The sequence below is a fragment of the Oratosquilla oratoria genome, chromosome 3 (genome assembly GCF_046742065.1).
Source record: "Oratosquilla oratoria isolate Oo_2021 chromosome 3, ASM4674206v1, whole genome shotgun sequence".
Taxonomy (NCBI): Eukaryota; Metazoa; Arthropoda; class Malacostraca; order Stomatopoda; family Squillidae; genus Oratosquilla; species Oratosquilla oratoria.
This window is the reverse complement of record NC_134779.1, coordinates 44,690,691-44,707,583: the sequence shown is the minus strand read 5'-3', so window position 1 is coordinate 44,707,583 and position 16,893 is coordinate 44,690,691. Positions and strand designations below refer to the sequence as shown.

Genomic DNA, 16,893 nt, shown 5'->3' with positions numbered 1-16,893 from the left:
TAAGTCGATAATAGGAACAAATTAAAACTACTTATTGAGAATGTGAAATATGTTTAAGTTGTTTTGCTATATAACGAAATATTTATATAGAAGAATTTCTTGTGATTTTCGTGAGTTTGGTCGATTATTCTAGTAGCTAGGTGATTTTATTCAGCTGAGGGAAGCCCCCAAAGGGTTGATATTTGAAGTTAAATCCTTAATATACAAGGCGTAAGCCTTTTTAAGTTTAGATGTGTGGACATCGTTATATGAAATATTTTCTCACCATTTTCTTGATTAATTTTTTTCCTGTTTTCAGTTATATTTGACTTGATTTCACTTTAATCACCTTTATTATAATCCAATTTAGTTTAATCTAACTTGATATAATGCAATCGAATTTGAGTTTATTTCATTTTTAATTCTATTTTTGCTAAAATAGTTTTACTCGACCGGTGACGGGTTTTGGACAGGGATCGGTTCTAGTCGATCTTATGTGGTCCAATCTTGATAAAGTTCCTTTTGATAGAAAATTCAAATTCCATGATTTGAATGCATATACAGCTTTTATACGTCCAAGCTTATAAAAGTTATTTTTTGTATCAATTCCAATTGTCCAGAGTAAAGAAAGTTGCGTATCAACGATGATGTCAGTAAAGGTGTTGAATCATGACGCAATTCAAAGTAATCCAAAGATGATTTTCATAAGGATTTTGCTTGCCAAGAAACTCAAATTTTGAGTGAAGAAAGTTGTTGAGTGACGATGTCCAAGAGGATGTTGAATCGAACATCTCGAAGTTTTTGGACAAGATCTTGAACTGAAATTCGATCTTGTGGATTGTAAGTCATTGCCCTTTTGATAAGAAGAGAAATATCTTCATTTGGATCTTCTTGGGCGACAAGAGAGGCCAACAGATATCCGATCGAATAAACATCACTTCCTGAAGAAGTTCCTCGTCCCTTGAAAAGCTCGGGAGCAATGTGAGGAAAGGTGATGTGACCGGTTCTGTTTTTGCTGTAGACGGCCTTGCCGATTGGAACGGCGCTTCCAAAGTCAATAAGAGTTGGATTCCAATGGTCGTGGTTCCTCTCGACGACGATATTATCTAGTTTAATATCGTTATGGGTCCAGCCACGTTGATGGATAAGGCGGACGCTCTCTGCGACTTGAAAAACGATTTGGACAGCCTGATATTTCGAGAGCTGTCGTCGTTGAATCATTTTGTAGAGAGAGCGTCCGCCGAAGCTGGTAATGAGAGTGATGGGGTTTCTGCCAACGCCGAAGATGGTTGGGACACGAGGAACTCCTGACAACGTTGCCAGAGCCTCGGCCTCTTTAACCATGGCGGGCAGAAACCTTCTCTTTTTAAAGACCTTCGCCACCACTCTTGTGTCCCCTACTGGAACAAGGTAGACCTTGGCAAAGGTCCCTTCGCCGTGACGTCTGGCGTTCCTGAGGTGCCTCTGGATGACCTCGGTCTCGATCCAGGTGAGCTCAGGTGTGTCCTTCATTGTTGTGCTCAAGAAAAAGAATTCCCAATTCTTAATCAAGTTACGGTCCAGGTCCATCTTTGTCATGACTCGTTAGCTCGAGCTTAGATTAGGTCCCAAATGCGAGCACGAATATTAAGCGAGTTCGTGTATACAATACACGAAACGACATTAAAGACGATCATGTAATGCAAATATTATTCATTTATCACACACACACACACACACACACACACACACACACACACACACACACACACACACACACACAAGAACATACGCACAGACATAAGCGAGTTCGTGTATACAATACACGAAAGGATATTAAAGACGATCATGTAATGCAAATATTATTCATTTATCACACACACACACACACACACACACACACACACACACACACATGCACAAACATACACGTACACACGCACACACACGCGCGCACACACACACACACACGACTCGGTGGCGCGGTTGGTAGAGCCCCCGACTGTCACTACGGCGGTCCGGGTTCGAATCCTGCCTAGGGCTGAAATAATTTCAATATCACTGCACTTTGAGTCGTTACTCCAACTCTCGTGGGCTGTGAGTTGTGTGTGTGTGTGCGTGTAAGGTCACAGCATTACCCATAGATCGGTCATACGAGCTCTGAGCTCTCTTCCGGGAGGGAAATAGCTGTCGATCACGAGTCCATTACGTGATTAAAAGACCATGGTGAATACACACACACTGCCTCCCTTTACGTGTATTTGTATAAAATCATGCAAGAGGTCGAGTAGCATGTTTGTGAAGAGGGAAACATTTATTCATGAGTTTAGTTTTGTGACTGATAGACATATGATAAGTTGTGTAGAAGTGTGTGTGCATGCTTGCATGAAACATGTGTGATTGACTATAGTCTTTGGACCACATGTTGGACTGGTGATCGACAGCTATTTCTCTCCCGGAAGAGAGCTCAGAGCTCATATATGACCGATCTATGGGTAATGCTGTGACATTTCACGAATACACACACCCAACTGCCCGCCCACGTGAGTTGGAATAACAACCCGCAGCGCAGCGATACTGAAATTATTTCAGCCCTGGGCGGGATTGGAACCCGTACCGCCATAGTGGCAGCCAACTCGTGTCGTGTTTGTGTGTTATTTTTTATTATTATTATTATTTTTAATTTATTACGCAATTGTGTCGTACAGTGGGGGGAGGTTTTAATAATGAATTTAGGAAGGCAACTGGGATGCACATGCTTACACACGTACACATACACTTATATACACATACAAATACATGAGTTGCAGGTAACATATACGACACTGGGTATTGTACATTCATTCAAAAGGGAATAAGACTGAGATGTCACGCAGGGCATCAGGTATTATGAGAACCCACCAAAGCGGGGGTAACAGACAAGTATTTCATCTAATCTATTTTGTGATAGGAGATGACGACAGATTGCATCTAATGGTAGTCCCTGGGGTATTAGATGTTTTACAGTGGGGCACGCTAGGCAGTAGTGCTCGATGGTGTTGGCTAGTGGAGCGTGGCATAGGCGACATTCTGTGAATACAGGCTCGCCCTCCACCCCGGCGACCTGCCACGGTGGACGGTAGCCTAGCCGCAGTCGGGCTGAGACAACATTGTGGCGACGAACCATAAGTCCCTTGCGGCGGTACTTGTATTTGTGGCGGCATACGGATTCGTAGTGGGTGATGGTGACACTGAAGGGTCTCTCGGTGTCCCGTCGACGTTGCTCAGGTAGAAGTGCAGCGGAGCGGACCCTGTTGAGGTAACATAGCAGGGAGAGAGGTCGTCCATCACCACGACGGGGGAGTCGGCAGGCTTCTTTTGCTAGGCGGTCTACTTTGGTGTTATGGTGCAAACCTACATGAGATGGAATCCAAATAAATTTAATGCAGAGATTACGGATAGTTAGTAGGGATAGAAAGGAAAGGATTTGTTGTACAACAGAATGGTGAGTGGGATGAATAGCGGTGAGGGATTGCAGTGCAGGCTTAGAGTCACATATATTTTGGCAGCATTAACTCCTCTTTGGCAAACGAGACTGATAGCATCTAAGATGGCGTATAGTTCACACAACGTGGAGCTGGAGTGATCTCTGAGTCGACGGCCGACCCAGCCCTCAGGAGGCGGCGGTAGGTCAGGTGAGTAGACTGCTCCTCCAGCTGCACTATCCGATTGTAGTGACCCGTCAGTGTAGAGGCGATGCGGAGCAGTGATGGAGGATGTTACCTGGGTAACATGTTCCAAGGCTAGCTGTAGTTGTAGAGGAGGTGGGTCACATTTTGCTGTAGGAGTGAAGCTAACCACAGGCGATGGTAGCGTCCACTGGGGAGGGTCTGGGGGTATGTCAGTTACTGGTACTTGTAAATCTAGGCTGCGAATGAAGGAGGAGATAGACTTTATAAGACGGCGACCGGAGGGCATGAGGCGGGGGACGGGCGGAGCGGGGCTGAGAGAAGCTCTGACCAGTGCTGTGAAGTGCGGTGAGAGGTGGGGAAAGTGTATACACTTAACTGTGAGGCAGGTGACATTAGAATAAATCCTCTCAACTAGGGATGGAAGCCGTAATTCCCGTTGCATGTTGACAATTCTGGTAGTCATTGGGCAACCGAGAATGATTCTCATGGCTTTATTCTGAAAAATCTCCAGTGGCTCTAAAGCATATCGAGGAAGTTGAATTAAGGCAGGGGAGAGGTAATCAACAACAGAGCGTATAAAAGTAATATAGACAGTTCTGGCCACGGGGATGGAGATACCGGAAGAGTTGTTGGTGAGCCACTGGAGAGGCCGGAGCCGACGTTGGAGACGATTTAGCAATTCACGAATTACGGGATGGGATTGACGCCGGGCAGAAAGGGTTTCCGAGATTCGTACTGGTGCACCAAGGTAGCAGTACTGGGAGCTTAGTGGGATGATACAGTCTCCAATCATGAACTCTGGCAGCGTGGCAGGAGGGCGGTAGGAGAAAATTCTGCTCTTCTGTGGGAAAGCAACAAGGCCACAGTTAGCAGAAGCCTGGGAGAGAGAAGTAAGAAAGAGTTGTAGGTGTGTTGGGGAGGTAGAGTGAATACATAGATCATCTGCATAGCATGTAATTGTGACCTCAGGAATAGTGGGCAAAGACGTGAGGAGACGATGCATAAGTATATTAAAGAGAAATGGACTTAGTACCCCTCCTTGAGGAGTGCCGAGATGAAAATCCCGTGAGGAGCTGTAGGCACCGCTAAAGAAGACACGGGAGGTCCGGTTACTGAGGTAGCCCTTAATCCATCGTAGTAATTTACCCTTAATTCCAAAGTAAATTAATTGATCTAAAATAACGTCTCGGTTTGCTATATCAAATGCACTTTTTAGATCTATAAATGCCACAACACTGTCACGGGAGAGGCGAGGCAGTGATGGGTGCTGCGTTGGGGTAGAAAGCCGAAGAGACGTGGAGAAAGGCGATCTTGTAGTTGGTACATCAGTCGGGTGAGCAAGATTCTTTCCATTACTTTGCAGAAGCAGGATGTAAGGGAGATGGGCCTGAAATTTGCTGTACCGGGCTTGGGTATGGGGATTATTGTACTCGTGGTCCAGGCATGTGGGATATATCCATCTCGTAGACACATATTGTAGAGGCGAAGGAGGGGGTTACCGGGTACACGGTGTAGTAATCGTAGCACATTGTAGGTAATGCCATCATCCCCAGGGGACGTGGCTTTACCTCTCAAGAGAGCACGTCGTAGTTCATCTTCAGTGATTGGTATATTTTCTTCATCATCCTCTTGCAGCAGAGCATGTACTAGGCGGAGTCCACGAGCAAAAGCACCGGAGGAGAGGGCATCCTGGACGGGGGTAGGTAGGTTGGCAGGGTTGGACTGGTTTGACCACGTGTCGATGAGCTGTTCGGCAAATACGGTGGGGGAATGATGACGGGCAGTAGCAGGAGTCTTCTTAATTACCCTGCGAATAAGGTGCCACATGGAGGCTACACTAGTTTGGTGATTAATTCTGTCCGTGAATCTCTTCCAGGAGTCAGTACTTACACATTCTAGGAGGGTTGTCAAATCGTCTCTGGATTGCTGGTAACGATGAAGTAGTTCAGGAGATGGGTTAGTTTGGAACATGAGTCCAACGCGCTCCGCTTCTTTCTGTGCGTCCTGAAGTCGGGTGTCTAGGTACCACGAGTGAGGAGGAGGGCGACGTTGGAGGTGGGGTCGTGATACGTAAAGCCTGTAAAAGTCGTGGGTGGCGGAGACAAGGCTTGTGTATAACTGGTCGGGGGAGGAACAGTCTAAGGTAGGTAGTATGCAGGTCATGTATGAAATGTACGTCGGGCAGTATTTGGGGGGTATGGTGAGGCGTAGGCGTGTGATAGGGGGTGTAGGTATCGTAGGAAGAGAATAGTGGAAGAGAAGAGCAATATGGTCTGAGAATAATGCAGGTACTGAGGAGCACTGGATACGGGATGATACCAAGCCAGAGGTGAGGACGTGGTCCAGGGTGCCTCCCCGGGAGTGTGTGGCGCCACCTGTGTCCCAGCGGGTCAGATGATGTTGTCGGATGAAGGATAGTAGGTGAACACCAGGGCGGTTAGTGGTGCCAGGACGATCTCCCAATGCAGGATGTCGAGCATTGAAATCCCCTGCGTATATTATACTTTTTATCGTAGGTGGTGGAAGAGTGGTTGGACGAAGACGTGCGGGAGCAGAGTAGATATTGCAGAGCTGTAGGATTCCGCCCCCAATTTCTATCTCGAAGAGTTGGAATGTTACGTCAGGGTCTGTAGAGGAGCGCAGAAGACGGTGTATCAGTGTATTGTGTATGTATGTTAGAAGACCGTTTCGTATCGTATGAATATAGGGGATATATCCGGGAATGGAGGGTGCCTGTGGTGCAGTGTTGGGCCGGTTTGGAAACGCCTCCTGGAGAAAAATGACACAAGGGTGATGTGTCTGTACATATGCCTTCAATTGTGTGTACTTTTTGTGGTTGGTGATACCATTGATGTTCCATGAAAGGAGGTCTAGGTGAATGTTAGTTACGAACGTTGCGTTTGCTAGTAGGAGACCGGAGTGTGGAGGTGGATGGACGATTCGAGGAAGACTGGCTAGTACTGGGTTGTAACTTACAGAGTTTGTCGAGACGAGTTGCAATGGATTCCATTCTCTCGGCAAGCATGGAGATGGAGGAGACGAGGATTTGTTGGGATTCCGCCAGTGTGGAGAGTCTGGTGGCAGTAGTAGTTTGGGCCGAGACAAGGCTGTCAATCCTGGTGTCAATGGAGGCAAAACGGTCTTCGAGTGCTGCACATCGTGCCTGAAGGGCTGCAACGGCCTTACGGAGGGCAGCGTCTTGCTGAGGGGTGGTGGGAGCAGAGAGGACAGTCCGGGCGGGAGGAGGTGGTGGGGCTGAGGTGGGGCCACTGGTCTGGGTCTTGCGCCGAGTACAGCCGTGCCAGACGTTGACACCTGGCTGTAGACATCGGGGGCACTTCCATTGTGATGGGTTTGGCTGTGGTGGAGGTTCAGAGGTGGAAGTAGTCGCAGATGGGGACGGGGGCTCACTCCGGACGGGACATTCTCTGGATTCATGGGCGGCAGCACACCAGGCACACTTAGGGGAGGCGGAGCAGTACCTGGAAATGTGACCGATACCCCAGCACCTGAAGCACCAGGGTCGGTCGTCACGGAGTCTTTGGACTTGACACGGGGGGAGGAGAGGGAGGAAGTCAAAAGCAATGGTGTCGGGGGGTGTCTCGGGGAGGCTCCACACAATAACAATGCGGTTGATGGGGGTACCGTTCTGCATGAAGCGCCTGGCTGAGTGTACTCCTGGGAGCTGTAGGGCAAGCTTGTGATCCACGTCAACGGGATAGCGAGTGAGCAGGTATTGGGGGTACTTACGAGGTCTTTCGGGGGAGTCTTGAGGGAGAAGAGGCAGTGACATAAATTCATTTGTAGTAACTCGGTCCAAGATGTCTGTGCGTTGTCTTGATATGTAGATGTATCGAGAGGTGAGTGCAGCAATCTTAACCTCGGCCGTATCCCGTTGCAGGTGGAAAGTCTTGGTGATAGTTGACAGCCAGCGGAGTTTAACGTCTGTGGATGGGTTCCCGCTAAATGCCAACTTAATATACTATTCTCGTGGAGAAAATGCTGTAAGGGGGGGTGTGGGTCGGGTGGGGGCAACGGGAGTAGCACTGTGATTAGGCAGGGTAGGGCGAATAGGAGCCTTATTACACTCTCTTGAGGGTCGCTTGATCGTATTGGCAGAAGGCTGTTGTCATTCTCCTGCGGGGTAGGTAGAGGTGTCGTCGGCCCGCCGTTTGGTACTGGGGAGCGATTTAGACTGGTGGGTATCATGCTGGGTGTTTGTTGGAGGGTGATGGGGAGTGGTGTTTGAGTGTGTGTGTGTGTGTGTGTGTGTGTGTTTGTGAGCTTGTGCATGTGCATAACTAACGGCCATCCCTTAGTCATAGAGCTGCATTTATCCTGACGTCTGGCATACACGGGGAAAGGCCCCGAAGAAGTTCCAGGGTCGAGTCAGTTTCCCGTAAAACTGGGCAGTCCAGCACTCAAGTGCCTCGGATGAGTGGGTCGTCCTCGAACTTGTTATGACAACAGATCATTGGGAAACGGCGCACTCAGGCACTCTTCTACACCTCACCACCCAAACTACCCCTATACGCGCGCGCGCACACACACACACACACACACACACACACACACACACACACACACACACACACACACACACACACACACACACACACACACAAAAAGGGCGCTTGCTTACAGATGGACACGCACTTCTCCCTTCCCAGTTCTTTGATCCATTGGGGCTAATGACCCGTTCTCTCCTATTCTGTCCCATACCAAAAGGTCTCCTGTCAATTCTATCTTCTCCTATTGATAGTCTGAGCAATGCTCTCAAATCACCTCTTTCTCTTCTTTCTTCCTTTGATGATAGGTGCAGTGCTTTCAGTCTCCTTTAATCGATTAAGTCGATAATAGGAACAAATTAAAACTACTTATTGAGAATGTGAAATATGTTTAAGTTGTTTTGCTATATAACGAAATATTTATATAGAAGAATTTCTTGTGATTTTCGTGAGTTTGGTCGATTATTCTAGTTGTCGCCAGGTGATTTCATTCAGCTGAGGGAAACCCCCAAAGGGTTGATATTTGAAGTTAAATCTTTTATAATCAAGGCGTAAAAGCCTTTTTAAGTTTAGATGTGTGGACATCGTTATATGAAATATTTTCTGACCATTTTCTTGATTAATTTTTTTCCTGTTTTCAGTTATATTTGACTTTATTTCACTTTAATCACCTTTATTATAATCCAATTTAGTTTAATCTAACTTGATATAATGCAATCGAATTTGAGTTTATTTCATTTTTAATTCTATTTTTGCTAAAATAGTTTTACTCGACCGGTGACGGGTTTTGGACAGGGATCGGTTCTAGTCGATCTTATGTGGTCCAATCTTGATAAAGTTCCTTTTGATAGAAAATTCAAATTCCATGATTTGAATGCATATACAGCTTTTATACGTCCAAGCTTATAAAAGTTATTTTTTGTATCAATTCCAATTGTCCAGAGTAAAGAAAGTTGCGTATCAACGATGATGTCAGTAAAGGTGTTGAATCATGACGCAATTCAAAGTAATCCAAAGATGATTTTCATAAGGATTTTGCTTGCCAAGAAACTCAAATTTTGAGTGAAGAAAGTTGTTGAGTGACGATGTCCAAGAGGATGTTGAATCGAACATCTCGAAGTTTTTGGACAAGATCTTGAACTGAAATTCGATCTTGTGGATTGTAAGTCATTGCCCTTTTGATAAGAAGAGAAATATCTTCATTTGGATCTTCTTGGGCGACAAGAGAGGCCAACAGATATCCGATCGAATAAACATCACTTCCTGAAGAAGTTCCTCGTCCCTTGAAAAGCTCGGGAGCAATGTGAGGAAAGGTGATGTGACCGGTTCTGTTTTTGCTGTAGACGGCCTTGCCGATTGGAACGGCGCTTCCAAAGTCAATAAGAGTTGGATTCCAATGGTCGTGGTTCCTCTCGACGACGATATTATCTAGTTTAATATCGTTATGGGTCCAGCCACGTTGATGGATAAGGCGGACGCTCTCTGCGACTTGAAAAACGATTTGGACAGCCTGATATTTCGAGAGCTGTCGTCGTTGAATCATTTTGTAGAGAGAGCGTCCGCCGAAGCTGGTAATGAGAGTGATGGGGTTTCTGCCAACGCCGAAGATGGTTGGGACACGAGGAACTCCTGACAACGTTGCCAGAGCCTCGGCCTCTTTAACCATGGCGGGCAGAAACCTTCTCTTTTTAAAGACCTTCGCCACCACTCTTGTGTCCCCTACTGGAACAAGGTAGACCTTGGCAAAGGTCCCTTCGCCGTGACGTCTGGCGTTCCTGAGGTGCCTCTGGATGACCTCGGTCTCGATCCAGGTGAGCTCAGGTGTTTCCTTCATTGTTGTGCTCAAGAAAAAGAATTCCCAATTCTTAATCAAGCTCCGGTCTAGGTCCATCTTTGTCATGAGTCGTTAGCTCGAGCTTAGATTAGGTCCCAAATGCGAGCACGAATATTAAGCGAGTTCGTGTATACAATACACGAAACGACATTAAAGACGATCATGTAATGCAAATATTCCTTTATCACACACACACACACACACACACACACACACACACACACACACACACACACACACACACACACACACACACGCACAGACATAAGCGAGTTCGTGTATACAATACACGAAACGACATTAAAGACGATCATGTAATGCAAATATTATTCATTTATCACACACACACACACACACACACACACACACACACACACACACACACACACACACACACACACACACACACACACACACGCACACACACACGCACGAACACACGAACACGAACACACGCACAGACATAAGCGAGTTCGTGTATACAATACACGATACGACATTGAAGACGATCATGTAATGCAAATATTATTCATTTATCACACACACACACACACACACACACACACACACACACACACACACACACACACACACATGCACAAACATACACGTACACACGCACACACACGCGCACACACACACACACACACACACACACACACACACACACACACACACACACACACACGACTCGGTGGCGCGGTTGGTAGAGTCCCCGACTGTCACTACGGCGGTCCGGGTTCGAATCCTGCCTAGGGCTGAAATAATTTCAGTATCACTGCACTTTGAGTCGTTACTCCAACTCTCGTGGGCTGTGAGTTGTGTGTGTGTGTGTGTGTGTGCGTGTAAGGTCACAGCATTACCCATAGATCGGTCATACGAGCTCTGAGCTCTCTTCCGGGAGGGAAATAGCTGTCGATCACGAGTCCATTACGTGATTAAAAGACCATGGTGAATACACACACACTGCCTCCCTTTACGTGTATTTGTATAAAATCATGCAAGAGGTCGAGTGCATGTTTGTGAAGAGGGAAACATTTATTCATGAGTTTAGTTTTGTGACTGATAGACATATGATAACTTGTGTAGAAGTGTGTGTGCATGCTTGCATGAAACATGTGTGATTGACTATAGTCTTTGGACCACATGTTGGACTGGTGATCGACAGCTATTTCTCTCCCGGAAGAGAGCTGAGAGCTCATATATGACCGATCTATGGGTAATGCTGTGACCTTTGACGAATACACACACCCAACTCCCCGCCCACGAGAGTTGGACTAACAACCCGCAGCGCAGCGATACTGAAATTATTTCGGCCCTGGGCGGGATTGGAACCCGTACCGCCATAGTGGCAGCCAACTCGTGTCGTGTCGTGTTTGAGTGTGTGTGTGCGTGTGTGTGTGTGTGTGTGTTTGTGAGCTTGTGCATGTGCATAACTAACGGCCATCCCTTAGTCATAGAGCTGCATTAGAGCGATATGGCGAGTGAATGTGTCACTGTGTTCAGCGCCGAAGAGGTACAATCTCTACTTAGTAGAATTGAAGCCTTGGAGGATGCTGTTAAGTGCCTTAAAGAGGAGAATCGAGTTCTCCGCTCGAAGGCCCATAATACGGAAGACAAAATTAGCGATGAGCATGGATGGAATACGGTGAGAAATAAGATGCGGAAAAGTGGAAAAAAGTCCTCACCAGCCCCACTGAAATGCAAAAACTCGTTTCAAGTGCTGGCGAATCTGCAGGAAGAAGGAACTAATGAAATCCAAGAGAAGAAGGAAAGGGCAGACGCTGGATGCCTGCCCACAGGTAAGATTTTGGTAGTAGGAGACAGTCAAGTGAGGTATTTAGACAGGGTTTTCTGCGACAAAGATAGGAAACATAGGACGCAGGTGTGTTTCCCCGGCGCGGGCATAGGAGATGTTAGAGATAGGATTGAAGAGTGTCTAGTAGGGGAAGGTAAGGACCCAGTAGTTTGCTTAAGTGCCGGAGGAAATGATATAGGTAAGTTAGGGAGTGAGGAATTATTTGCGCGGTACCGGGATGCGCTAGACAAGATCAGAAATAGGGGAGGTGTTCCTGTAGTATGTGGAATCCTTCCGAGGCGTAGAGTTGGAGGCATGTGGCATTCCAGGGCTATTGCAATGAATTGCAGGCTGGCAAAACATTGTAAGGCCAATGGATGGGCATTTGTCGACAACTGGGACCGCTTTTATGGTAAGAATCACCTATACACAAGGGACGGAGTGCACTTGTCTCCCAGAGGATTTCGGCTCCTTGCTGAATCCCTTGAGCGAGAAGTAGGCATCCTACAGGGTTTTTTCGGGTAGATTATGTGGGAGTAGGGGGGGGAAGTATCGGAATATAGTTTAGGCAATAGAAACAACTTAGAGGACTGTGTAAAAAATCACCAAAGCAGGTGGAGGGAAGATAAACTTAAAGTTTACTATACAAATAGCAGGAGCATAATTAACAAAATTGATTTGCTGCGAGGTAAAGCATGCGTAGAAAATTTCGATATTATAGCTATTACTGAATCCTGGATCAACATGGCTAATAAACATTTCCTTCCGGAAATCGAAATAGAAGGATATAAGTTTTTTCATAAGGATAGGGTCGGCAGGAATGGGGGAGGTGTAGCACTTTTCGTTAAAAATACATTAAACTGTAGTATCAACAATTCGATTAGGGAAGAGGACTGTACGGAATCTATTTGGGTAGAGATTATAGGCAAGAATAAGAAAGTTATTATTGGCGTCTTGTATAGACCTCCTAACCTCAGCATTGAGCAGACTGATTCCCTGATTCATGAAATTCACAGAGCGTCCCAGTACAAAAACGTTGTAATCATGGGAGATTTTAACTATAGAAACATTGACTGGGAAACTTTAATAGGAGATCATGAAGCGAAGAAATTCCTAGATGTGGTGCAGGATAATTTCCTAAAAGAAATGATTACCGATCGTACGAGGGGACAAAATACCCTGGACTTAATTCTAACAAATAATGAGCACCAAATTAGCAGCGTAATAGTGGGAGATAGTCTAGGAAAAAATAAAAAGTACGAATAACGTTCAAGTACCAGACTTCAGGAAAGCAAACTTTGACAATATAAAAACCTATTTGAAATTGAATACGAAAAGCCAGGCGGACGTTTCAGACATTCTTGATTCTGGTTGCGGGGCAGGTAGTCAGGTGTGGGTCATGGAGGGTAATATGCATACCTTAGGTTAGGTCTGGGTCAAGGAGGGTAATACGCATACCTTAGGTCAGGTCAATTGGGGGCGAGGGCCCAACAGTCAGGTCAGTAATTTAAATGAAATGTATAACAATCTAACTGATCTAATTATTAACGCACAAAATACATTTATCCCCCTAAAGTCAACACGGAAAAATAGTAATACTCCCGAATGGATGACGGACAGATTGAAACATGAGATCGGAATGAAAAGAGGACTTTACGTAAAAATGAAAAACGGGGAATCACACCTTAGATCAAGATATAACGAAATGGCAAAGCTGGTTAAAAGGAATACACGTTCAGCGAAACGTAATTATGAAATCAAGGTTGCCAGTCAAGCAAAATCCAACCCAAAGGGTTTCTTTCACCTCTATAGAACAAAAAATAAAGAAAGAATAGGACCAATTAAAAACGATGAAAATGTCATGATTGAATCGGAAGAAAGAATGAGTGAGGAGTTTAACAATTATTTTCTATCGGTGTTTACTAATGAGAGGTTAGATAAAGTACCTGACTGCGATCCGATTTTCAGAGGGGATGAAGAAAGTAGTCTAACTAATATCAGCATTAGTAAAGAAGAAGTAGTCAAGCAGATTGACAGACTTAAAGCTACAAAATCTCCGGGTCCAGACGAAATTTTTCCAAGAATGCTTAAAGAGTGTAAATTTGAAATCTGCGACCAGTTAACTGAAATATTCAATAAATCGGTAGACACTGGTTCTGTTCCAACTGCTTGGAGGCAGGCAAACGTTGTTCCTGTTTTAAGAAGGGAGATAGATCGTCTATATGCAACTACAGGCCAATCAGTTTGACATCGGTTATAGGAAAAATGCTTGAATCAATAATAGTAAATAGACTCAGAGAAGACATTGAAGGGCATAATTTAATTGGTGTTTCACAGCATGGTTTCTCCAAGGGTAAGTCATGTGTGACTAATCTTCTATCCTTTTACACTAAGGTATATAAGGCGTCAGACAACAATGAAAATGACGATGTTATTTACCTTGACTTTAGCAAAGCGTTCGACAAAGTGCCACACCAGAGACTACTAAATAAAATCAAAGCCCATGGCATAGGAGGAAAAGTGTTAGAATGGATTAGAGCTTGGATTAGTAACAGAAAACAGCGGGTCACCATAAATGGAATAAAATCTAGGTGGGGCAATGTTACTAGCGGGGTCCCCCAGGGCTCGGTTTTGGGTCCCTTGTTGTTCATTATGTATATAAACGACTTAGACGAAGGGTTAAATAGTGATGTTAGTAAGTTTGCGGACGACACTAAAATAGGACGCCTAATTAGGTCAGGAGACGACGCCCAGATTCTGCAGGATGACCTTGATAAGCTGTTAACATGGTCGGTGAAATGGCAAATGAACTTCAATATCTCTAAGTGTAGCGTGTTAAACGTAGGGCTACACAACCCCGAAAATAGATACAACTTAGATAACACGTTTTTAGAAAAATCTGAGTACGAGAGGGACTTGGGAGTTCTGGTGAGTCCGGACCTTAAAACCAGGAAGCAGTGTATTAGCGCCAGAAATAAAGCTAACAGGGCATTAGGCTTCATTGCTAGGACGGTAACGAATAGAAGTGCAGAGGTAATTATTAAACTCTATCGAGCGATAGTTAGACCCATCCTTGACTATGCGGTACAGTTTTGGTCTCCGTCCTACAGAATGGACGTAAATTCACTAGAATCAGTACAGAGAAGAATGACCAAAATGATACAAGGACTCGGAAATTTGCCTTACGAAGAGGGGCTTAGGCACCTAAACTTACACTCTCTGGAAAGACGCAGAGTGCGGGGTGATCTAATATAAGTGTTCAAGTGGATCAAAGGCTATAACAAGGGTGATGCAAACAAGGTCATCATAATAAAACAACAGGGCAGGACTCGCAGTAATGGGTATAAACTGGACAAATTTAGATTTAAGAAGGAAATAGGCAAGAATTGGTTTACTAATAGGGTGGTCGATGAATGGAATAAACTTAGTAACCATGTAGTAAGCGCTGAAACTATCAGTTGTTTTAAAAAACGATTAGACAACTTTATGGATGGGGATGACAGGTGGTGATGGATACGGAGCTGCCTAGTGTAGGCCTTATGGTCTATTGCAGTCTCCTTTATTTCTTATGTTCTTATGTTCATTTATCCTGACGTCTGGCATACACGGGGAAAGGCCCCGAAGAAGTTCCAGGGTCGAGTCAGTTTCCCGTAAAACTGGGCAGTCCAGTACTCAAGTGCCTCGGATGAGTGGGTCGTCCTCGAACTTGTTATGACAACAGATCATTGGGAAACGGCGCACTCAGGCACTCTCCTGCACCTCACCACCCAAACTACCCCTAATACGCGCGCGCGCACACACACACACACACACACACACACACACACACACACACACACACACACACACACACACATAAAGAGGGCGCTTGCTTACAGTTGGACACGCACTTCTCCCTTCCCAGTTCTTTGATCCATTGGGGCTAATGACCCGTTCTCTCCTATTCTGTCCCATACCAAAAGGTCTCCTGTCAATTCTATCTTCTCCTTTTGATTGTCTGAGCAATGCTCTCAAATCACCTCTTTCTCTTCTTTCTTCCTTTGATGATAGGTGCAGTGCTTTCAGTCTCCTTTAATCGATTAAGTCGATAATAGGAACAAATTAAAACTACTTATTGAGAATGTGAAATATGTTTAAGTTGTTTTGCTATATAACGAAATATTTGAATAGAAAATTTTCCTCTGATTTTCGTGAGTTTGGTAGATTATTCTAGTCGCCAGGTGATTTTATTCACTGAGGGAAACCCCCAAAGGGTTCATATATGAAGTTAAATCTTTAATAAACAAGGCGTAAGCCTTTTTAAGTTTAGATGTGTAGACAATCGTTATATGATATATATTTTCACAATTTTCTTTATTAATTTTTTTCCTATTTTCAATTATATTTTACTTGATTTCACTTTAATCAAATTTATTATAATCCAATTTAGTTTAATCTAACTTGATATAATGCAATCGAATTTGAGTTTATTTCATTTTTAATTCTATTTTTGCTAAAATAGTTTTACTCGACCGGTGACGGGTTTTGGACAGGGATCGGTTCTAGTCGATCTTATGTGGTCCAATCTTGATAAAGTTCCTTTTGATAGAAAATTCAAATTCCATGATTTGAATGCATATACAGCTTTTATACGTCCAAGCTTATAAAAGTTATTTTTTGTATCAATTCCAATTGTCCAGAGTAAAGAAAGTTGCGTATCAACGATGATGTCAGTAAAGGTGTTGAATCATGACGCAATTCAAAGTAATCCAAAGATGATTTTCATAAGGATTTTGCTTGCCAAGAAACTCAAATTTTGAGTGAAGAAAGTTGTTGAGTGACGATGTCCAAGAGGATGTTGAATCGAACATCTCGAAGTTTTTGGACAAGATCTTGAACTGAAATTCGATCTTGTGGATTGTAAGTCATTGCCCTTTTGATAAGAAGAGAAATATCTTCATTTGGATCTTCTTGGGCGACAAGAGAGGCCAACAGATATCCGATCGAATAAACATCACTTCCTGAAGAAGTTCCTCGTCCCTTGAAAAGCTCGGGAGCAATGTGAGGAAAGGTGATGTGACCGGTTCTGTTTTTGCTGTAGACGGCCTTGCCGATTGGAACGGCGCTTCCAAAGTCAATAAGAGT

At 44.7% G+C, this 16,893-nt stretch overlaps 3 protein-coding genes across 3 annotated transcripts in view; all 3 read right to left on the bottom strand.

Moving 5' to 3' along the window:
* Positions 1-708: 708 nt before the first annotated feature.
* LOC143017949 (uncharacterized) lies at positions 709-1,548 on the bottom strand. The gene has a single exon (XM_076172989.1). It carries the CDS (start codon positions 1,546-1,548, stop codon positions 709-711), a length of 840 nt encoding a protein of 279 aa, XP_076029104.1.
* A 7,640-nt stretch (positions 1,549-9,188) lies between these two features.
* LOC143017941 (uncharacterized) lies at positions 9,189-10,028 on the bottom strand. Its single transcript, XM_076172982.1, has one exon. The coding sequence runs from the start codon at positions 10,026-10,028 to the stop codon at positions 9,189-9,191; it is 840 nt and encodes a 279-aa protein (XP_076029097.1).
* Positions 10,029-16,557: 6,529 nt separating this feature from the next.
* Positions 16,558-16,893, bottom strand: part of LOC143017930 (uncharacterized) — an 840-nt gene continuing 504 nt past the window's right edge. The window contains exon 1 of the mRNA XM_076172970.1: positions 16,558-16,893. This exon is cut by the window's right edge and continues 504 nt beyond it. Within this exon, the coding sequence (XP_076029085.1) occupies positions 16,558-16,893 (336 nt within the window).